Source organism: Salvia hispanica, chromosome 5 (genome assembly GCF_023119035.1).
Source record: "Salvia hispanica cultivar TCC Black 2014 chromosome 5, UniMelb_Shisp_WGS_1.0, whole genome shotgun sequence".
Classification (NCBI taxonomy): domain Eukaryota; kingdom Viridiplantae; phylum Streptophyta; class Magnoliopsida; order Lamiales; family Lamiaceae; genus Salvia; species Salvia hispanica.
Genome location: NC_062969.1, coordinates 5,277,018 through 5,299,361, shown reverse-complemented (window position 1 = coordinate 5,299,361; position 22,344 = coordinate 5,277,018). Strand labels below are relative to the sequence as shown.

Here is a 22,344-nt window from a genome sequence, read left to right as displayed (position 1 = left end):
TTAGAAGGGGACTTCAATTATTACACCTAATCTACGGATTTCTCACCTCGGGAGGGGGTTTAATCTAGTTAAGTGACCGACTTAATAACTCTAGAGACCGTAATTCAAGGAGGTCGATTGTGTTTTGGATCCTAAAATTCTACATCATTCGCCTGCTTTGTATCATATGTTTTTATGCTTCTTGTTATTTGTTTATTTATTTTATGTCTAGTTTATAAAATCAAACCAAAAAAATTTTGTGTCTCTAGATAGTATGTGATGCTTAATATATGGTAGTCAGTTGCAATCTTATTCCCTGTGTTCGATATCCGATCTTTAGCTATACTAGATCTACCTTGTATGCTTACAGGTATATTTAGTGCTAATAAATAGTGCATCACGTGTAGTGTGAGGCGGTGGAAGTGGGTTTCTCACCCTTAGTGGGCCATTGTGTACCCTGATTGAGAACCACTCACAATACTTTCGGCCGGAATATGTGGGGGCTCTTTGATGCTGGGATTTCAACCTTTTGCAAGAAGTGAATTATGCCTTAATCAATAATCCTTGCAAATTTCAAACTTGGATACTTTTTACACCAAAATTTAGTTATTTTGGGTCCAAAAAGATATGCTTTCCGACCGAATCCTAATTCACTAAATATCCCTAATAATGTACAAATAATCAAATTATTGTACTTACTGATTCATACATGGATAACATTTTATTCGGTCATCTTTTTGTATGGTCTACAAATGGTATATTGATAAAGTGACTCATTTTTTTGGAGTATATTTTATTGTTTAAAAAGTTGGAAATCTTTTATTGTAAAAATATTGATGTCAAAACTACTCTTTCGGTTCTCATTGAGTATCTATTTATACTATTTTTGTCTGTCCTCTATTAAAAATCCACTTTCATCTTTTTATCATAAATAATAAATAGACTTCATATTCAATTAACTAATTATACTCATATTTTATTATAAAACTATATTCACTCCGTCTCATAAAAATAAGGACACGTTCCTTTTTCGTCGGTCCCCAAAAAATACTCCCTCCATCCCATTAGAAATGGAACATTTACTTTTCAGTCCGAGATTTAATGTAGTGTTGTTTTGTGAGTTAATGAAGAGTGAATAAAGTAAGATCGATGAAAAAATAGAAATGGTGTTGTTTCCATTTTATAAAACGTTTCATTTTTAATGGGACAACCCAAAAAGGAAAAAAATTCATTTTTAATAAAAGGGGAGTATCTCATTTTAATTTATGGAAAGTTCTACTCAAGTTTCCCTTACTTTTACCTATTTGGTTATGCTAACAAATTTTATTTTTTAATCACATTCACTCAAGTGTCTCTTACTTTATTCTATTTGGTTATATAACATATTTTGTTTTTAAACGACCTTCACTCAAGATTCTTTTTACTTTTTTCCTATTCGGTTATAACAAATTTTAATTTTTAATGATTTTCACCAAGTCCATCTTACTTTTACCGTGTTTGGTTATAACAAATTTTGATTTTTTTTAAAGGAATTCACTCAAGTTCCACATACTTTTCTCTATGTGACTATAACTAATAAATTTTGTTTTTTAATAGTTTTCACTAAAGTAACTGTTACTTTTTTCCTATTTGGTTATAACAAATTTTGTTTTCTAAGAGTTGCACCCAAGTACCCCTTACTTTTTCATGTTTAGCTATTCTAACAAATTTTGTTTTTCAATAGCCTTCACTCGAGTGCCTCTTACTTTTTCCTAATTGATTATCAACATGTAAAACACTTTAGCACGTTTGTGGCACCACTTCAGTCTATAAAAGGAAGATATTGGCCTAAAATCTACACAACATCGAGCTTTGAAGTGTCACGGATAGCTAGGCTCAACATGGCTGAAACAAAGGATCTTCCAAAATCAGCAGCAATCTATGGCAAAACAGCTCATCAACTGTCTGAAACCGTCGGGGAGCCACCGGGAAACTATATCTGGACAAATAAAATAGAAGTTGATGCACCTTTGGCCACAGACATCCCAGTAATTGATTTTAGCCTGCTGGTTTCCTCCACTGATGCTGAGCTCAAAGCGCTCCACTCTGCTCTCACCAAATGGGGTTGCTTCCAGGTTGTAGCTTTTCTTCCTTTTCTATGTATGCTATTCACCATCTCAAATAAGGCAGAAAAAATGAACCGATTCTTGACTGCAGATAGTTAACCATGGCATAGAAAGCGCCTCCCTGGATGAAGTGCGCCTCCCTGGATGAAGTGCGCCATCTTACCACAGAATTCTTCCACCAGCTGGAGCTGGAGAAGCAAAGATACACGAGACAAGGCAATGATGTTGAAGGGTACAGCGGCTCTCCGCCTGTTTCCAGAACTAAAACATTCGAATGGTCCGACAGGTTGCGTCTTCTAGTTGCTCCAGAAGACGGGAGAAAACTCAAATATTGGCCTCAGAATCCAAAACCTTTCCGGTAAAAAAAAATGCAGGTCCTCTCATAAAATTGAGTTCTGACTACACAATTGATTTAATTGAGAACAATTTTCCATGTACCTGCAGAAAAGTATTGGAAGACTTCTCTGCTAAAATAAGACATGCGGAAGAGCAAATTTTCAGGTCAATAGCAAAAACATTAAGCTTAACTGATGAAGACTGCTTTGCGAGAAAGATGCCCACCATGGTTGCACAGTTCAACTACTATCCGCCATGTTCAAAGCATGATCAGGTTATTGGTCTCCGTCCACACACAGATGGCACTGGAATAACTCTTCTGTTGCAGGACAGCCAAGTACGAGGCCTTCAGATACTTAAAGACAATCAGTGGTTATCCGTTCCAATAATACCTAAAGCACTGTTCGTTCTGGCAGGGGATCAGCTCGAGGTATGTCCATACATATATAATGTAATACTTAAGGAAAGCTACGATGTAAGGAAAATAAAGTGGGATTACCTCGGATTAGGGAGTAAAGCAATTCTTGAGAAGACGATCTTGTAACATGTTCTTGCTGATTGTTTTCCTGCAGCTACTGAGCAATGGAATATTCAAAAGTCTATGGCACAGAGTAGTTATAAACTCAGAGGCCGAGAGGATCTCCGTGGCTATGTTCTTCTATCCTGATAATGCAGATGAGATTGGACCACTGGATCAACTTGTTGATGAAGAAAGACCAAAAATGTTCAACAAAGTAACAAACTACAAAGGGAGTTACTTAAACTACTATCACCAAGAGAAAAGGCGTATCGATGAACTTAGAATATAGTGGTTTTAATAATCATATGATCCATAAATAATTACTCAAGAGTTTACAAAATTTGTCGTTGTTCTTCCAACTTTTGTATGGGTTACTTTGATCAATTCATGTTGTTAATACCTCACTACGAAAATCTTATAATTCAAATATATCCAACAAACACATGAAAATCAAGCAGAACCGCCAAAACTAAATCATCAGCACCTCGCAGCAGGTTTGAAAGCCCAGAACATGATATAATTAATGAAGAGAGAATCACGGGGAAAGGAACTCATATAATCAGACATTACATTACAAAGTAGAATTATTTATCTAGAACTACACGATAGAAGGTACTGGGAGCTAGCGTGATCCTGATGAAGCTCACCCGATACAATATCCTATGTATAACTAAAACAGAATACAGATCAAAAGAACAAGCAGGGGGGATTGCAAAGATAGAGTCTCTCATCGATTAGTTAGTCTTCCATCTGTACACAACTAGATTTCTCCACTCTCTGTAGTTCTATCAGCAGGATAACATACAGAACAAGGAAATGGTGCTCGACACCTGAGGTAAAAATGAAAAAGATAACTGTAAATATGGGCTACATATTACCAGCAAGTACCTAAGGAAATCAAATGAGTCCTTGTCAAGTCATTTACTCATTTTCATGATTTGTAAAACAAAACAATGTAGAATTGAATGTTATCCATTTCCAGTCTTTGGACCACAGACTATGATGGATCTTACAGCATTGTTCATTATTATCACAAGGCACTCGCTACAACTTTTATACTAACAAGGTAGATAATAAAGGTGATCGACAGCTTCCATTTCAAAGTAGAGCACATCAAGGTTCAAAATCATGATTTTTCAATAACAAACCATTTATCAGGAGGGTCCAACTCCAACAGAGCACATAGCACACGGAAAGTGGTACTCCAAATGATAACGAAAACAACCCAAAAAGAGTACAGTGCACACATAAAGATACCCCTCTTGTTAACAACCATGCACTCTGATAGAGACACTAGTCGTTCCTCTCACTTTTCTCCTATACATACCTCAAAATTATAAACATATTGCATTATCATTCAAGACAAATACTACCAATAAGAGAAGTTGTTACTAAATTCAAGTTTCGTACATTAATCTCCTGCTTTATTTATAAATGACAAACAATCAAGAATGAAGATAACTACTTCCAACTTTAAACAAGATTCATACACTGGAAATCAGACTTTTACTTTTCTTTTACTGCTACACAGAAGCAATATGAATCTAGTCAAGCTATACATTGCATTCGATCATTTCACAACAGCATATATGCTTCATTTTGTGTTGTATCACAATTTCAATCATCTCTCGCCCGATATATCGTATCCATTCCATCAATATACGATGATCGAAAGACAGGGGCATACCTAACAACACAAAGCAGCCTAATTGTTCTTGTTGGCAACGGCCTCTGATTGAGGTGGCAACAAGGGAGTCCCATTCTTGGGCAATTTGGCGAGCATGGGCCTCCGATGACCTCCCTCCTCCGACTTCCCAAACAACTGCTTCCTCAAGGCCTCGTGCAAGTGGCCGAAGAGCTCGGTCTTCAAGGCCTCAAACGCCAAATCCAATCTCTCAAGCTGCTCCATGGCATTCTTGTTATACATGAAAAGGCCATAGTATAAATCGAAACTGTCGCTGGCGGTGTTCTCCACCAAATTCAACAGCGTCTCGTAGCCTTTGGTGTTGATGGGAGTGCTCTCGAGCTGCAATTTCTCGAGGATCCTCCCCATGGTGTGCGTGATGAACTGCGAGCCCGCGGCGTAGCGATCGTGCTCCGCGCAGCTCATCTCCACCATGGTGCACCCTTCCTTTTTGAAAATGTCCAAAAACGTCTCCACGCGGTTCACTCTCGACTCCTCGTTCCCGATCCTCACTTTGTCGAACACGAACGGCAGGTTCTGCCACGTCACCTTCCCGCTCTCCGGGCCGAACATCGGGTGCGTGCACAGGACGTCGAAGTGGTGCGGGAGGACCTGCAGGAAGATGTTTTTGGGGAATTCCTTCACGGAGAGGACGTCCACGAAGAGCGTGTTGCGGCGGAGGCGCTGGAGCGGGAGGGAGCGGAGGACGGATTCGGTGGAGATGACGGAGGTGCAGATGAGGATGACGTCGGGGTGCTGCTCGCAGAGGTCGTGCGGGTCGGGGAAGAAGGCGGCGCCAAGAGACTGCGCCACGGCGTGGTAGTTCGAGCGGGAGTGGGCGAAGACGGTGTGGCCTTGGCGGATGAAGGCCTTGGCCAGGAATTGCCCGAAGTTGCCGAACCCTACCACGGCGATTTTCAGCTTGCTCGACTGGCTGAACCGGTTGAACAGGTACGCCTCGTAGTCGTACGGCTGCGCGGCGTCGATTGCGCGGATGCAGTGCGGGCGGCGGCGGAGGCGGCGGTGGGAAGGCGGCGGCGGCGGCGAGGGGAGCGACAATTGGTCGGGGTGGTGCGGGAGGAGGTGAGATGTGCGGGTGGAGGTGGCGGTGGCGGACGGCGGCTGAGCGGCGGCGGGTTGAATGGAAGAGAAGGAAGCCATTGCTGCGGAATTAAGGTGCAATTTACGGTTTATGCGGTTGATTATGGATGAGCAGAGTAATTATGGTGTATATATGTGAATAAGCAGACACGCAGTGAAATGTGTTTGTGCGTGTGCGCTTTGGTGGTAGTTTGAGGAGAAGGGGTTTGGTGTCCTGCTTTGGTAGTTGAGCTTTGAATCAAATGAGGTGGCTGCAAATTTTCATTTTTCCTCCACATTATATTGTGTTTTTTTGCTCTAAATTTCTCATAACAAAACCAAAAATAACAAAATTATTTTTCTTTAAATTGATCATTTCCACTCATTTTATATATATATATATATATATATAAAAAGGAATCTTCATTTTTCTTATTCTCATTTTCACACCATATTACTCTTTTTCTCATAATAGTTTTAAAAGAAAAAAACTCTAAAATTAGCGACCCAGTTTGTATTTTGTCAAGAATGAAGCCATAAATTATTACGTAGTCCAATGCAAGGCCATAAGTAAATACTATACTATTATTAATTAAGTAATTAATCAAACCGATAGGATTAAAATTGTTTTTCAAACTATTAGTTACAAAAGCTTTACTTAATCATCACAAGTGGCAAAGTGCCAGATTCCATGACTCACTAATGTCTTTCTATAAGAAATTAAAAAGATTTCGAGATCGAGAAAATAATAGAATATACGACCAATTACAAATTTTCACTTTAAATTATTCATCCACCACGTTCTGCGTATAAAATTAAGCATAAAATATCAACTATGTGGAGGGCTAGGGATCCATCATATTTATCGTACTTAATACTCCTGTATAAATTCAAATATTTTAGGTTACATACGACTAGCTAACATCATTGCCTACATTCGCATGATTAATTTATCAATAAGAAATACTCCTACCTCAATTAAGAAAAGTGATATACAAACTTTGATTCAGTTTACATATATTCCAAAATTTTACTTGTATCATTGTCGAATAACGTGATTCTTAAAAGTTAAAACATATGTGTTGGTGATTAATCCCTCCTCGCACACCAACCAAATCAAGCTTATACTCAATCACAGCATGTCAATTCGCATGCTTTATTTTCTAATTCAAATGAGACTATTATTGAAAAGTTAGCATATTATGAAGGCGATGACATTCTTACTAAATGTGCTAAAGGTCAAAACACATTAAAATTGGTAAGGGTGAGAATAAAAGGAAAAAAGGTGAAAAATTACTTCCCATGGAAATGGAATGGTATAATATCGTTTAGACTTGTCTCCTCACTATTGATGCATTGAATTGGCCACTTGCTTTTAATATACCCTGCCTTTGTTTTTCGTTTTACTTTTTGCTACTTTCATCTCACTAGATTCAGTTTATGTAGGGGGGAAATATCACATTATTCGTCACATTAGTAAAAGTGGTGTTCGGTTTACAGGATAAAATAGTACTACCAAAATATAATCTAAAATAGAGTTGTGAGATTATTTTAGTCATATGGTGTTAGCTACGACTAATTATTCCATGATTATCCATCTAGAATTGAATTGTGGATTTGAATCACATGAACCAAACACGCTACAAATTTAATCTCATATACAATCTTGCATACCGAACAACCCCTAAGTAAACTAAGGTTTCACTTTGTAGTTAACATCTAATCATCTATGATCGGCTTGCGTGCAAAAAAAAACCCCAAATTTGCGGTTATAATTTTCGTTGCTAAATCACGCGAATTAATAATTACATTCTATTGTAAAGCCAAACTAAATTGAAAACTAAAATTTACTCTCTCGTCCCACATTTGGAGTCACTTATTGTTATGGCTCAGATTTTAAGAAAGAGTTGAAGTATGTAATAAATGAAGTGAGATGGTGGAGTTGGTTGAAGGTGAGTCCCTTTAGACTCTTGATTTTTATTTGATTTATTTTAATGTAGATAATGACATTTTTATGTAATTTTGATGAAGAATGGGGTAAAATTGTAGGACCAAATATGGAAAATTCTAAAAGTGACTCTTAAACTGAACGGACTTTTATGGCAAAAAGTGACTCTTAATCTGGGACCGAGGGGGTATTTCACAACTATTTGTTTGGTCGAAAGAGAAGTAGACGAAGATAACAACCAAAAATCAATGGTGTGGCCTTCTTTACGATCTAATCACAGAGTTGGTCCATCACAACTAAAACAAGAACAATCAATTATTGTGTGAATTGCCCTAAAATTAGTATTCAAGGGAAAAGGTTTTGGATTCGAGTTCGCCGTATCCGTCTTAAATTTTCTGTCAGTTTAGCTAGTAGTATAAAATTTCAACTCATCCGTTGTAATCTTATTTTGCCCATTTATTGTATCCGATATAATATTATGGAAATTTTAAAATAGTTACAAAATTCGATTTGGTCGATCCAACTTTATTTGTTTCTTAACTTATTCGTTTTCTGTTTTCTACTGGTATGAAATAATGATTGATAAACAGTGAATTAATTGGGTAGGTAGAGTTTTTTTCCAGCCATTCTATGTATCCGAACTCCAAAGTTGACCATATATGTGATGAAGTGGTTCAATTGAAAATTACTTTCAAATAAATTTTTGATAACTTATCATTTGGCAATGAAAAAGGTTAGACTAGAGTTTTGTAACTTGTAGATATTCCATACATAGTTTAATATCTAGGTTAGGTATAAACTAAAGAAGGTTACAATACTATTCCACAGTAATACAATTTTTAAAAGGTAAAAAATTCAAACCAAATTTAAATACTACTCATGTCACACGACAACGATACGAAATTATGCAAAATATGAATATAATATAATTTATTACTGATTCATTGATTTTGTATTAATTTGTTGATTTCGTATTTTCATGTTGGATCAAGATTCTATTGCCTCAATATTTACTTGCTTTGAAATTGTCTACGAGATTATTTCAGATTAATTTTGTTGTACACTCTGAAAAAGGGTGAATAGAATAGATTTAAAGAGTTAAGTACTGTATTTGTTGAGTTAGAAATAACACAACATTTATTTAATAACTTTGACATGTTTTGGGAATTCTGAAATAGACACATTCTCTTTTACTCCAACGTTCTGGATTTTATTTTAATAAAATTTGTGTGACGTTTATCATATAATGATGACGTCATGTAAATGCCAAAAAACCCCTACTATTCCAGTAAGTATAACTAAGCATAAAGTGATACTTCTGAGTACGATAATTTATCATTTATTTTCATTTTTTTTTATCCATAAAAAATTATCACCTTTTAATTTTACTATTATTTTGTAGTGGACTGTATATTACACTAATTCATTTGTACTTATATTTTACTATAAAATTAATATATAAAAATAGGACTCACATTACACTAATTTTTTCACCCACTATCTATTACAATTCTTATAACCTCAAATAGTGACAAATTATAAGGACGGATGAAGTAGTTACAATATTTTAAAAGGTATAAGAAAATTATTAATTTAATTAATTGCTATTTCAATCTATACAAATTAAATTAAGTACATGAAGCTAATCTAGTGATTTGGTATATCAATCTAAACTAATATCTGTAGCCGTCGTATCAGGTTTTAGTTCATTTTTTGTTACTTCAAGCTTAAAGTCTCAAACACTAAAACTAATAGTATTCAAATTTGTGTGCAAAATAATGAATGAACGTATATTTTAAGCCAATTAGTTATGCACAGTTTTGCTGGGCCAAATCTAAGAAAATTCCCAAAATTGTAAACAAAAAGTTGTGTTAATCCTTTAAAATTCCTCTTACATTTTCTTATTAATTAAGTCATTTTTTTTCAGGTACAGTGTTAAAAAAAACATATAGATATTTAGTGTTAAGTGAACGATGACTAAAATATGAGAATGAATAAAATAAGAAAGAGAAAATATATTACTTTTTTGCCAAAATACAAAATGACTCAATTATTTTGGAACATGAAATAGAAAAACAAGTCAGTTAACAACAAATGAGGAGAGTATATTCATTCACAAAAAAAGAGAGTCTATTTTCATATTTTGGTCTAATATTCACTAAAATTAGTATAAGTAGAAGTTTATTATTTTTTCTTTTATCTCCTACTTTATCTATTTTTAAAATTCCACTCTCCTCTTTTACCTATGTCTATAATGTCATCTATAATAGGACTGTTTTTTTATGATAAGAGAAAATATTAATTTCGTTTTTTCTTTTCGAGTATACTCAAACATCGTAATTGAAAAGTCTAACATACATCGTAATCACTGGGTCACTAGCTACAGGCGCCAACACCAAATCTGGTGGGGCATATTCATTAAATTACATAAAATTATTATTCCGCCTATACATTAGGTGAAGATTGAAGTTATATTTTTAGTGTTGATTTATTTGATTAATATTATACGGAGTATATGTGTTTTATTTTAGAGACTACCTATAAGAAGTAAGATGTTCTTACACGAAATATACATCGTTTAGTAAATGTGTAAACGAAATTTATTTAAAGGTGCAAATGGAATTTGAAAATAGATCCCAAAAATAAGATATATGAATCGCTACTTTTGTTATGGAATTATATTAATATACAATATTTTTTGCCTACGATAAAATCCGCAACAATCCACGCGAGAGGTATATATATTAGACAATATTCGTCCTCAATATAAAAATTACCAATAAAATTGAATCTAACATCAAACAAATTTACAAAAGTAGTGAACTAAGTTTGAATGGTAAAAAAGCGATTTTGTAAAATAAATTTCGTGCAGCATAGTCCAGCAAACGACAAGAGCCTACACATTATTAGGTTGCATCATATTTTAATACTATAGTATGTTTAAATAAACGTGTGGCAACGTGACCAGAATATTACATAAGTCGCCGCCTAGATAGTCTTCCTCTCTCAACTACAAAGCAAAAAAAAAACTGATGCTTTCATTATAAAAATCCCACTCTCTATGCCAAAAAGAAAGTTTGTCAAAAAGTTTAGACTTAGCAACATAATGCAGCCTAGTTGTTACAACGTAGTATTTCCTTTATTTTAAAAAGAAATATTGATTTCTAAAATAATCAACTTTGGCCAAACTCTAATACGTCCAAGAACTTTAAAATTAATTTAAAATATTACAATTTGTGTGTTATTTCCAAATAGACCTGTATAAGATATTTTTGGTAAAAATTTATTCTTCGTAGGCCATCGTGAATACACAGTTTATTTATATGGAAAAGAATTCACAAACATAAATGAATAGCATGCGAACAGGTTGTGAATCAGTAAACCAACAAACAATTACTTCACCAAAATATCCATATTTTTAGTTTCAACTTGTTAGATCTGCAGCAACAACTTAAAACAAGAGATACGGAAAAACAAATGAAATCTGAAAGTATACTGCAAAAAATTTCCATAATATATTAACACTAAGCTATAAACAGAAGCAGAGCAGAGTTATATTGCCTTACTTCAGAAGATCTTGAAGAGCAGGCCGCCATGGACGGCAAAGAAAGGGGCGAATACGAGCGATTCTACCGCCATCAGCTTGATCAAGATGTTCAGTGATGGCCCCGACGTGTCCTTCAGTGGGTCACCAACAGTGTCCCCAATCACGGCTGCCTTGTGTGCATCGGACCCTTTAGGACCAAGAGTCCGGGCATGCTCCGAAGCACCAGCCTGTTGTTGTCACCAAGGATCATTAGTATATAGCGTGCTTCAGTTTGACCGGGATCAAGCAAGCCGAGAAAGTAAATTGATACGTTTACCTCTATGTATTTCTTGGCATTGTCCCAAGCACCACCAGTGTTGGATGCAGAAATTGCAATCTGCATCAAGCAAAACAATGGAAGTTTGTACACCAATATAGATATTTTTTAGCTCGTTAATCATTCAAAACTCTGATATTGTCGCCCAACATAACCGTGTGCAAATAGAATGTGCAGTGACTGATTGGGGTTACCTGAACACCGGAGACGAGAGCTCCAGCAAGGACACCGGAAAGGGTCTCAATGCCGAACAGAATCCCCACAATCAGGGGTGTGAGCATGACAAGTGCACCCGGAGGAATCATCTCCTTGAGAGATGCATCTGTGGAGATCTTGACGCATGTGGCATAGTCGGGCTTTGTTGTGCCTTCCATGATCCCTGGGATGGTGTTGAACTGCCGGCGCACTTCCTCAACCATCTTCAGAGCAGCACTACCGACACTCTTCATCGTCATGGCCGAGAACCAGTAAGGGAGCATAGCACCCACGAGTAGACCAATGAACACTTTCGGAGTTAAAACATCTACAGTAGAAATGCCAGCACGGCTCACAAATGCACCAAAGAGTGCAAGGGACACAAGAGCAGCCGAGCCGATTGCAAACCCCTGCATAGAATGGCAACAATATTTTGTTACAACACTGAAAGTTACTGCAAACTCTTCAGGTAACATGACTTCAAACACAAGATCCAATGATCATTAAGCATACTTTTCTAGAGTAAAGATCGAAAGATTACCTTTCCGATCGCTGCTGTGGTGTTCCCTGCAGCGTCAAGGGCATCAGTCCTCTCTCGGATACTGTGGCTCATGCCGGCCATCTCTGCAATACCCCCAGCATTGTCACTGATGGGTCCATATGCATCGATCGCCAAGCCAGTCGCAATTGTACTCAACATCCCGAGGGCAGCTACAGCAATACCATACATTGCAGCAAAGCTAAAACTAACAAAAATGCTAATTGCGATGGCAAAGATTGGAATGATAACTGATTTGTATCCTAGAGCAAGTCCAAAAATGACATTGGTTGCTGCTCCAGTACGGCATGAATCAGCAACATCTTGTACAGGGCTGGACACATTAAGAACCGAATTAAATTCGAACATGTTTAAATTAATTCAAGATTTTTCTGGATGTGTCCAAAAAGTTACCTGTAAGCATTGCTTGTATAGTACTCTGTAACAAATCCAATAATGAGGCCAGCCCACAAACCAACAGCCACACACAGGAACAGTTGCCTGCGAGCACAAACTCATAGGTTTTGTAAGAAAAGAGAAAGAAATGGTATCTGTTATTACACTAAACATGGAAACAGTACCAGAGCGATGAGGAAACTCACCAGTTCTTAACTACTTTTTGCTCCCCGAAATTAAATATCGTGAAGGAAGAGGGTAGGGCAATCCAGCTAACAATAGCAATTCCCACAGTCATAAATATGGTTGAGATAATGAGTTGCTTCTTCAGTGCTGGCTCAATTTCTTTCACAACCTTGACCTCAAAGAAATCAGTTGCAAACAATGTGGTCAGCAGACAAACAAGTATTCCGATAGAGCTGATTAGCAGAGGATATAGAATAGCAGTCAAGTCATGGTTGATCCCAAAAGATGAGATTGATGCAACAACAAGGGCTGCACAGGAAGACTCTGCGTACGAACCAAAGAGATCCGAACCCATACCAGCAATATCCCCAACATTATCGCCCACATTATCAGCAATTACCTGCAACACTTTCCATAAATAAGTCGTCGACGTTAAAAATTCTATTCAAGCATTATAGTGTTTCCATGGCCATACCGCAGGGTTCCTCGGGTCATCCTCTGGGATGTTCTGTTCAACTTTCCCCACAAGATCAGCTCCTACATCAGCAGCTTTCGTGTAGATACCTCCACCAACCCTACCGAACAGAGCCATTGAAGATCCACCAAGCCCGTAGCCAGTTATTGACTCGAACAGGCCTTGCCAGTCATCGCCATAGTATAACTTGAAAAGGTTGATGGCAATGTACAAAACAAGAAGACCATTTGCTGCAAGGAGAAATCCCATAACTGCGCCAGATCTAAAGGCAATGATGAACACCTTTCCGACACCCTTCCTAGCTTCCAAAGTTGTTCTGGCATTTGCATAGGTTGCAATCTTCATTCCAAGAAAGCCGGAAACCACAGATGTAATAGCACCGAGAAGGAAAGATATGGTACTAAAAACTGCTGTGGCGAGTGCAGGCTTGCACACTTTGGTCTTGTCATATGTACAAGGTTGGCTCTCCGTGCTGAATCCTTCCACGGAACCAAGGAAAAGGAAGATCAATATGGCAAAAGCAATCATGAATATACCAACATACTGGTACTCCGTTACAAGAAATGATGTTGCACCTGTATCATTGGAATTGGCTTATCAGCATAATCATCAATAAACAGGTTTTGTTTGAGAGCCAAATTAAATTCTAACTTGTGCTTAATAAGCCCCGACTACATATTGATCCAATGCCTTATCCCAATTAACATTTCGAATCACACTATCAGAACCAGTGTAGTCCCAAGTTCCACCGATTCTCGGTTCAAATTAGCATAAGTTATTATTCAACATACTGTTATAAATATTAGTGGAGTATTAGTAAGTAGCAAATAATAATGCTAATTAGGTAAGTTTTCATATACATGAATGTTCATTAATACATACACACGCAAAAGATTCAAGATTGAAGTCAGATCCATGATATGTTATTATTAGTTCGATTCTGATGATTGAATATCTTTGTTCTCATATTTACTGTAAGTGCAAATAACTGAAACACTGTCCATTAATACTCATTTAATTTGATTATACAATCTCAACTCCTCAGATACTTTAATGTTTTATCCAATTCTTGTTGGAACAATAATGGCAAAAATGGATCCGAGATACAAGAATGCAAATTTAGCCCAGAGAGAAATGCTATATTAGATATTTTTTCTAGGCAAAGATTTGTTTTTCTTGAAAAGCCTCGTCTTAAATTATTAACAAGGAAAAAGTAATTCCATAAAGATGAGTAACACGACAAAAACGAGCCCGACAAAGTTAGAAAGTGAAATGGAAATTCTGCAGAAGCATATAAATATGCCGAGTTGAGCAATAACTGAACGGTGGAGAAATTAACCTCGTTTGAGCTCAACTAACACGTTTACATAATAATAGCAGACACAAGCTTGGGCCATGCCACACGTGTCAATAAAGAAAGCATTATATGCAGTGATAACAATTATGAACAAATAAATATGGAAAAAAGAAAAGAAAGGAGAAGATGATAACTTGACAAAAAGGAACACGACCACATTCTCCATCAACACGAACCCTACTCTACGAAAGAAACAGTTTAATATGAGGAAACCGACAGAAAAAAGTAATTAATTACTCGATTTCACTTTCTGAAAGACGAGAAATCTCGTCGAAATCAACTCACTCGAAGCAATTGAATTACAATCGAAAAATCGGCTCTTAATTTGCAAAATTGAATTCGAGTCGAAAATGAATTAGTTACCTTCGGAAATGGCGGCCTGGATGTCGGCGCACTTGCGGACGACGGAGTGATCGGCGACGCCGTCCTCCTCCTCGACGAGCGGATCGGTGATTCCATTTTTGGAGGCGGCGGCGGTGGAGAGCTTGACCTTGGAGACAAGCAGCCACTGCAGGGCGGCGAAGGCTATGCCGATGAGGGCGCAGATTGGGATGGCAATCTCGGTTCCGAGATCCGAGAGCAGCGTAGGCCCGCTCATTGCTGAAGAAGAATTCGTGATCACAATCAATATAGCTGCGCCAAAAAATTTGGGAGGTGCTGTATTTACTGTGAGTGATTTAAGGTTTAGCACCTATTTATATAACATGCCTTCTCTGGTTATGGGCAAATGTGGAAATGATTTATTATTGTAAAATGGTGATTAAATATGTATAAAGTTTTAATTGAAATTTTTATTCTATAAAACGTCTCCGTTTCGACAAGATGAATTTGAGGCGTTGTAAATTGTAATGTTGCATGCATATGCAGAAATCAGAATCGATGTGAAGTCTAGATCAAATGTATATATTGTGTGCATGGTGTAGTATCCCATCTACCTACTTACATTCTAACATAAGTACATTCTTGCAACTCTTTTAATGTTTCGCATAATTTATCAAGTCTAATAAATCCTGCTATTCGACGAAAATAACAGTTTTAAACAGAACTCAAGAATTAATTACCACTTACTAAAGAGTAATAGCTATTCGTCTTCTAACATATGTATGATTAGAAAGTTGAAGAGAATGCGAATGTAAAAACGATGTGAAAATTGATTAAATTGAATAAGTTAATTGACAAATATTATCATGGGTGTCAATTGCTACCGATAACATACTTTAATTTAGTACTAGTATTAAAAACGACGTGGAATTGTGTAAAGGAACAAGTAAGCATGAACCCAATTACTAATATTTTTCTTTGATGAGACATTATATGTGAAATAAGAAGCGAGTTGGTTTAACTAAATTAGAGCCAAAAATAAAATATAGGCTCTAGAACATACGTGAAGGTAGTGATTTCTAAAAATACGTCGAAGTCTCTTGGAGTTAAATAAGCCTCTTTTTGGAGATAAATGTTTATTGAACGAAAGATATTTAATCATTTTTAGATACGTATGTTTATAAAATAAGAAATAGAGTTAAATAATAATGTTATCGTGTACTCCACAACTTAATTTTGGAGAAATAAAATCGACTTTCCCTTACACAATCATTTCAGGACTATAGTATTGTAGTGAAATTTTATGATAAAACTGATATACATTGAAAATATTATTATAAAATTGATAAGTGAAGTATAGTGCTGTATATTTAATAAATTGCTATAAAAATTGTAATAATAGTAAACTCTATATGATTATAAAAAACTTTTAACTATGAAAATTGAAAGTTTTATGGAGTATGACTATTGGATCACCAAAATAAATGGTAAAAGCTTATACTCTTTTAGAGCATCTCCAAGGTGAAAATGTAGGAAGAGAAGTATATTTCTAATTTATCTTCTCAAAAAGGTTATTATACCTTATTAAAAAGTAAAAAACTCAAAAAAAAGAAGGTATACTAAAAAGGCAAACAAAAATAACTAATTTTTTACATTCTCTATTAAGAAGAGGTAAAAATACCTTCTCAAAATGAAAGAAGATATAATACCTCATAAAATACCCTTTCTATTGGAGCATGAAATTTTATAAAAAAATAGGTAAATATGATATTTATTTCTCTTTACTTCTTCATTTACCCTTTTCCTTGGGGATGCTCTTAGTTTCGATATTCCTCAAATAGCCTAGATTCTGTTGTTATATAGTACTAGTATAAATAATTGTAGAATATATCGACTCCTTAAAGTATACCACTACAAGATTCTTTTATAATAATTTTTTAAAATGCTTTATAAGCATAAAAATAGAAATGAAACTGATAAGTTAATTAATTAATTTGACCATAGAAATATGAGCGGTTAGCAACATAAAGAAGAGAAAGGGAAAGAAATCCCCAAATTACCGTATCCTCTCTCTCTCGTTTTACCCTTTGCTAGATTTTGTTGATTGGCATCTCCGCTTCTCGCTGCTCTATCTTCGCGGCACCTTTCACCCCCATTTTCCCTTAAACCATCAATCAATCACCCCAAAACCTCAACCTTTTCTGCCTCCCAATCTTTGCTCACATTTATTTATTACTACTACTATATTGCTACTATTGTTTTTGGAAATTGCATAATGGGGAAAAGAAAAAGAAGGGCTGATAAAAATAAAGCACCGGCACATCCAGGTAAATGCTTCTCATGCCTGATTTCAACTGCAAAACTCCATCTTTTTCGTTTTCGATGTTGGAATTTGCATGATCAATGATCGATATTTTGGGTTCTATTTGTTTTATATCATCGGATGATCATCTTCCGCGCTTAGCCTTTGAAGTTGATTTTGTGATTAAGGAATGAAATAATCCGCCATTTTTCTTGTTCCTTTTTTTCCCGGGAACAGATTTGACTTGTTGATTTTAGTTGTTTAGTGATAGCGGTAGGTTTTAATCGACGCCATTGATGCATGAGATGATGCCACGCTTCCTTTTTATGCTTTCACCCAATTTGACTTTATGTAGTTGATTCGCGTGCGTGATTAGGCTGGCTGATTGGCTTTTTTTTACGAGTTTAGGCTTCGCGTTTTTTAATATGTGTTGTAGCATTAAGGTTTTTGTTAATAGTCATTGAGTCAATTTAGGACTTTGCTGTATAACTTTTAAAGATGATAGAATATTTTTGTGAAATGTAGAGCCGATGCTTTTGGGGATATGATTCAGTAGGAGCAGTTCATGGGGCGGATTAGAGTCGAATGTTTTACAGGAAGAAGTGATCTCTTCTCTTATGTTTTGTGTACTTTGATGACTCCCAAGTTTGTCCTTTTGATTTCTTCCTTTAAATAATACCAATGCACTTCGAGGTGCTGGTGCAAATTGAACGTATAGCATTGTATAAGTGTCAGTTATATGCGTCATGAATGGACTGATAAAATTTAGAGTGGGTGATTTTTTATAGTGGATGCTTTGGGTTTAAAAGTAGTCATCATCAGTAGTTATAACCTTTTTACTAATTGATACTAGAGGTAATCTATAAGTCTCTACTCTCTTAGCTGATATGCACGTTTTTGTTATAAAGACCAGGCATTTATGTGAGCACCCCCATTGTGTGAGTTATAATTTGAATGAGAACTACGGAATTAGGGTAAACTTGACTTTAGTTTCCATGAACTTATGTTTATCCCATCAGCTGATTACTAGATTATCAGCTTTTCATATCCAATTTTAAGTCTTTCGTCTATTTTTATTCTGGACATGATATCACCAATATCTACTTTTTACCCTGAACTTAGATGAGCGATTTAAAATTTTGAGAGTTCCATCCATGACTTGAATATTCTTGTTTTCTCACAAATATCATGCATCCATCTTTTACCTTACAATTTACTACATGGCTTTAGATTTTAAGTTTGATTTTACTTGAGAGATTTTATAATATTTCATCTTTAGCATTCCATCTGCTTAAAAAATATATGAAGTGGAGACTTCTCGTTGCTTGCTATATCATTTTTGGTTAATCTGTATCCTAGAATTGGAAAGCCCGGCATACCACATTTGGTATGACATAATGTGGATGAAGATGACTGCCAAATTTGCTTTTGTAATTCCAATATCTTTAAGCCTGGTATAATCATGTGTGCATTATAACAGGCATGGAGGTAGATGTCAGAACTTAGCTATGGTTGATTTGAGTTGATTTTGATCCAGATTTTGCTAGCAAAACCTGTATTCAAGTTCTATTTCCAGATTTTCTTGTTGATGATGATCCAGAATTTTGTCAATAGCCATCTTCATTTGTATGTGTTTTCCCACGCTTCCTGGAAAAGAACAAATTTTGTCGCTAGGTAGTTGTAATTTTCATTGTTCCGCATGCAGTAGGTGGTTATCAAGAAGTTTGTGTCATTTTTATTTTGTTCTGCCTTTCAATCACCTCTATTTTATGCTGGTTCTGTCAAATAGAATTTGTGGTTTCCAATGACATTAAGTTTTTTTTTAGGAGTCACTAACTATCAGCTGTCAATTTCAGACATCATACCACATGCATCTCAAGGGGATCTTCAGTCCAAACAGGTTAGTCCATCATTGTCAGTTTTGGCTTACCCCTCTCCCCCTCTCTCATTTTTGCATTAAAAATTTTAAAACATAATGATGTACCAGATATCTTTTGACCAAGTTGAAAGCAGTGCATCACAGGCGCTATTAATAGATGCTCCGGGTAGTTCTCTTAAGAGATCACCAGGTCATGAATCACCTCATCATCAGAATCATGGCTCCAGCCATAGAATATTGCTGAGGCATTCTCGCCATCCATTTGGTCGCCATTATTCTAGACGAAGCTCTAGTAATTATTCCGATGCATCTCCTTCCAATTGGAAAGGTTCACCTGTCTATGATACTAAGCTGTCCTTCAAACCAGAAAGTAAAGATCTCTCAGCCTTCCAGTATAGAGGTATAACATATTACTCATCTACAAATCTGATTTCTGGAGTTAATCTGAAGTCTGAACTGTCATGTATAGAAATATTAGATAAGTAGCCTTCAAAGTTGTTCTTGCAATTTATGGTCTCACCTGAAACATGTCTCGTCATTTTTACATGTTGAATTTCAGGGGGCGGGATATTTCAAAAACCTGAGAGGATAAGGTCAAATTCATTCGGTGAGAATTCAATATCTGGAGATGTAAGGAAAATGGAATGCAGGATATGCCAGAAGCGTCTAAGGAAGCACCCATTCATTTTTGAGAATTCTCCATCTACGAATCTCTCTGTTGTGGCAGTTCTAGTTTGTGGCCATGTCTATCACGCAGAGTGCTTGGAACAGAAGACAAGCCACGTAGATAGCCAGGACCCGCCATGTCCGCTGTGTGTAAGTCAGACGTCATCTGTTGTCTAAATGGAATAGAAGTTGTGCTAAAGGTATTATGATTTAACGCTAGGAAACCAGCCTCTGAGATTCGAATTCGGTTGGGCCTAATATAGTTAACAGACTATATGTATATTAGTCACTTTTTATCAGCTCCCTCTAGTGCTAATGCAACATGGGTTTGCAACCTTTCAATATAGTCTCTAACAAAGTCATGATCTTTAGTTTTTGGGTACGGCTTTATGTTGTCTATGAATCTGATGGAAGTAGATACGTAATGATCAGCTGTAATTTGCTGTTACTTCTTTAAGTTCTTATTTTGTAGTTTTTGTGGAGTAGTCAACAGAGAGCTTTATAAAAGCTGCACTTATTGTCAATATTTGGTTTCTTTCCTTACAAACACTGTTGGTGAATTTCGACATACACTCACACGTATACAAGTGTATGTATTATTGCAGAATGTAAATGGTCAACATGTGTGTCTGAACAGCCATTGCCACTTCTTCTGTGATTTTGTTTTCTGTCTTCTGCTTCTGTATGAAGCTGTTATCTCTTTCACAACTCCATCTGCAGGAGAAGCTTTTTCCTACGAAAGTTGAGTGCAGAAATGTAAATCTGCGGTAGGCATGCATATGAACTATCACTCAAGCTGCAGCATAAACAGGTAAAGAACCTTACTTGTGCTTGGATTGTGGAGTGATCTTCTTCCGGTTGTTGTTTATTGTTTGTGTCTCCATTCCCATTTTTACCAATCATTTCTGGACCTTGCACTGTTGAAGAGCTGGATCTCGACGTGGTGTTCCCTTCGACAATCTCCAAACTCAACTGCAGAGACAAGTTACATGTGTAAGTACAACACATCCTTACCATATCTTGCCATTTCAATCTCGTGTTTTGTTTCATCAGTGCATGCTTATCACATATTGATTCGAGATTAAAAACATGAACGGACCTCAAGTACCCGTTTTTCAAGGAAAGCGAGTCTCTCCATAAGCGTGCCCTTGTGATGGACTTCCTCTAGAGCTGAGGACAGAGTCTTGCACTCATTTTTGCTTTCAATTGCACAAACACCACTCTTTGAGAAGCTATGCTTCTCTGCCAAAAGCTGAATCTGCATAAGTCTTTCACATCTCTTTCATAGATTGTTGAAAACATCCAAATCAGATGTAAAAAGAGAAAGGGAGAGTTTACCAAACGATCGAGGCGATCCAATCGTGCAATGACTGGAAGGAAACACGGGGCTTCTTGGTTTTCATCGCCATGCTCCATCACGATCACTACTGTACAATCATAACACGAAATTTCTTTTTGTCTTTTTCCTTTCTACTATGTGTGTTGTGAGGAGGAATGGGAAATGATATGAAGGTGAGAATGAGGAAGATATATAGTAGTAGTAGTAGATAGGATAGGTTGATTAATGGCAACTACCTAGCCCATACTTTAGATGTCATTTTATACACATATGACTTATCGTATCCAATAATTTGGCATATCCAACCTCTCCATTTACATACACCATATCGTTGACAACAGCTGTACGACTTAGTTTCACACCCTAAATTTAATATACTAAATAAGTTCATGATATTATGGGTATGGTTGAAACTTGTATAGCTACATGATTTTGTAATAGTTTTAGATGCAGATTGAATTATGCGAAATATTTTGGGAATTGAATGGGAGAAATTAAGTGTAATTGCTATGTGAAAATGAGAGAAATTACATGTTTCTATTGTTTTCCATAAAAATGATAAAATATGTCCTCAACCTTCTCGCCAACAAATTCAAGACCAACGTCACCTACATTTTATTGTATTAAATTAAATTAAATCCTCCTTACCTTCTAAGTTTAATGCTGCGTATTTTTTTCATATGGAGCATTTATTTTCTCATTTTTTTGCAAGGGGAAAATTTGTCATCATTGAACTTGTTCTACCTATAAGATATCTACCAATCATAAGTCTTAGTCAGAATCATTTAATAAGAAACTAATAGTAGTACTAACAATTATTTATAGACCCACCATCAGCATTGCAAAACCGCTTGGTATATTTCATTTCTCATTTTTGTGAAAGGGGAAAATTTCATTTCTCATTTTAGCAAACATTTGATTTAATTTAGGTGAGCGTAATGTGCCAGTGTTGTTTAACGTTACTTACGGTCGATTACTTCCTTACGTCATAACTTGTTTTAGAGGTATATAACTCTATATTGATCATTCACTTTAGCCTTAATTATCGTAGCCACAATTTCCTTGTAAGTTGCACACCTAAATATTCATCTATCGTCAATTCACAATCCAATATGCAATCGAATTTGCACTTGCTTTTGTACCAATACATATTGATACTAATCATCAATATAATA

General features: G+C 36.1%; 4 protein-coding genes and 1 pseudogene across 12 annotated transcripts; 2 read left to right on the top strand and 3 right to left on the bottom strand.

The window, feature by feature from the left end:
* The first annotated feature begins 1,859 nt into the window (after nucleotides 1-1,859).
* On the top strand, nucleotides 1,860-3,341 carry LOC125190673 (annotated as a pseudogene).
* Nucleotides 2,640-5,965, bottom strand: LOC125190668 (arogenate dehydrogenase 2, chloroplastic-like). 4 transcript variants are annotated; one of them, XR_007170948.1, is made up of 3 exons: nucleotides 4,628-5,965; nucleotides 2,920-3,083; nucleotides 2,640-2,739 (listed from the first exon to the last, which is right to left on the bottom strand). XR_007170948.1 is itself a non-coding variant. In XM_048088020.1 (2 exons), exon 1 carries the CDS (start codon nucleotides 5,783-5,785, stop codon nucleotides 4,646-4,648), a length of 1,140 nt encoding a protein of 379 aa, XP_047943977.1. In that variant the 5' UTR covers nucleotides 5,786-5,964; the 3' UTR covers nucleotides 3,476-3,770; nucleotides 4,628-4,645. The 4 variants fall into 4 exon arrangements, 1 of the variants encoding a protein (XP_047943977.1); XR_007170947.1 differs by having other exon boundaries at nucleotides 2,652-2,766; XR_007170946.1 differs by having other exon boundaries at nucleotides 2,692-2,829.
* Nucleotides 5,966-11,022: 5,057 nt separating this feature from the next.
* On the bottom strand, nucleotides 11,023-15,342 carry LOC125190665 (pyrophosphate-energized vacuolar membrane proton pump). The gene is made up of 8 exons (XM_048088015.1): nucleotides 15,026-15,342; nucleotides 13,306-13,880; nucleotides 12,851-13,230; nucleotides 12,663-12,749; nucleotides 12,252-12,582; nucleotides 11,710-12,120; nucleotides 11,516-11,575; nucleotides 11,023-11,426 (listed from the first exon to the last, which is right to left on the bottom strand). The coding sequence occupies exons 1-8, from the start codon at nucleotides 15,258-15,260 to the stop codon at nucleotides 11,220-11,222; spliced, it is 2,286 nt and encodes a 761-aa protein (XP_047943972.1). The 5' UTR covers nucleotides 15,261-15,342; the 3' UTR covers nucleotides 11,023-11,219.
* Nucleotides 15,343-17,034: 1,692 nt separating this feature from the next.
* LOC125191310 lies at nucleotides 17,035-21,469 on the top strand. Of its 5 annotated transcripts, none has more exons than XM_048088833.1 (7): nucleotides 17,035-17,310; nucleotides 19,142-19,185; nucleotides 19,309-19,564; nucleotides 19,724-19,980; nucleotides 20,551-20,641; nucleotides 20,757-20,823; nucleotides 20,936-21,469. In XM_048088833.1, exons 1-5 carry the CDS (start codon nucleotides 17,259-17,261, stop codon nucleotides 20,599-20,601), a joined length of 660 nt encoding a protein of 219 aa, XP_047944790.1. In that variant the 5' UTR covers nucleotides 17,035-17,258; the 3' UTR covers nucleotides 20,602-20,641; nucleotides 20,757-20,823; nucleotides 20,936-21,469. The 5 variants fall into 5 exon arrangements, with proteins under 5 accessions (XP_047944790.1, XP_047944788.1, XP_047944789.1 ...); XM_048088831.1 differs by having other exon boundaries at nucleotides 19,273-19,564; XM_048088832.1 differs by having other exon boundaries at nucleotides 19,112-19,185.
* On the bottom strand, nucleotides 20,314-21,310 carry LOC125191312. Of its 2 annotated transcripts, none has more exons than XM_048088834.1 (4): nucleotides 21,169-21,310; nucleotides 20,930-21,088; nucleotides 20,656-20,802; nucleotides 20,314-20,563 (listed from the first exon to the last, which is right to left on the bottom strand). In XM_048088834.1, exons 1-4 carry the CDS (start codon nucleotides 21,244-21,246, stop codon nucleotides 20,447-20,449), a joined length of 501 nt encoding a protein of 166 aa, XP_047944791.1. In that variant the 5' UTR covers nucleotides 21,247-21,310; the 3' UTR covers nucleotides 20,314-20,446. The 2 variants fall into 2 exon arrangements, with proteins under 2 accessions (XP_047944791.1, XP_047944792.1); XM_048088835.1 differs by having other exon boundaries at nucleotides 20,930-21,082; nucleotides 21,169-21,308.
* Nucleotides 21,470-22,344: the final 875 nt, after the last annotated feature.